The sequence below is a fragment of the Trypanosoma equiperdum genome, assembly GCF_001457755.1.
Source record: "Trypanosoma equiperdum strain OVI genome assembly, contig: ctg_1875, whole genome shotgun sequence".
Classification (NCBI taxonomy): Eukaryota; Euglenozoa; class Kinetoplastea; order Trypanosomatida; family Trypanosomatidae; genus Trypanosoma; species Trypanosoma equiperdum.
In genome coordinates this window covers 1,843-2,043 of record NW_027123921.1, presented here as the reverse complement: position 1 = coordinate 2,043, position 201 = coordinate 1,843, and the positions used below count along the sequence as shown (strand labels likewise).

Genomic DNA, 201 nt, shown 5'->3' with positions numbered 1-201 from the left:
CTGACCTACACTCTAAATTAGTAAAGGTTTGTGGATACTCTGCTCTGACCACCATTGCTCGCTTCCTTAGTATTTCATTAAATGCATGTTCAAATTTCTTAAATGCCCAAACTCTGGCTATCAAACCACCACTAAGGTAGGGTTTGACACTAGGAGGCAATTTCATTGAACGAGGTAATTTCTTTGTCCTTTTCTTTTCTC

General features: G+C 38.8%; 1 pseudogene across 1 annotated transcript in view; it reads right to left on the bottom strand.

The window, feature by feature from the left end:
- Nucleotides 1-66: 66 nt before the first annotated feature.
- Nucleotides 67-201, bottom strand: part of TEOVI_000521300:pseudogene — a 534-nt pseudogene continuing 399 nt past the window's right edge. The window contains 3 exon segments of the mRNA in view: nucleotides 67-90; nucleotides 92-184; nucleotides 186-201. The exon segment at nucleotides 186-201 is cut by the window's right edge and continues 224 nt beyond it. Coding sequence covers nucleotides 67-90; nucleotides 92-184; nucleotides 186-201 — 133 coding nt within the window.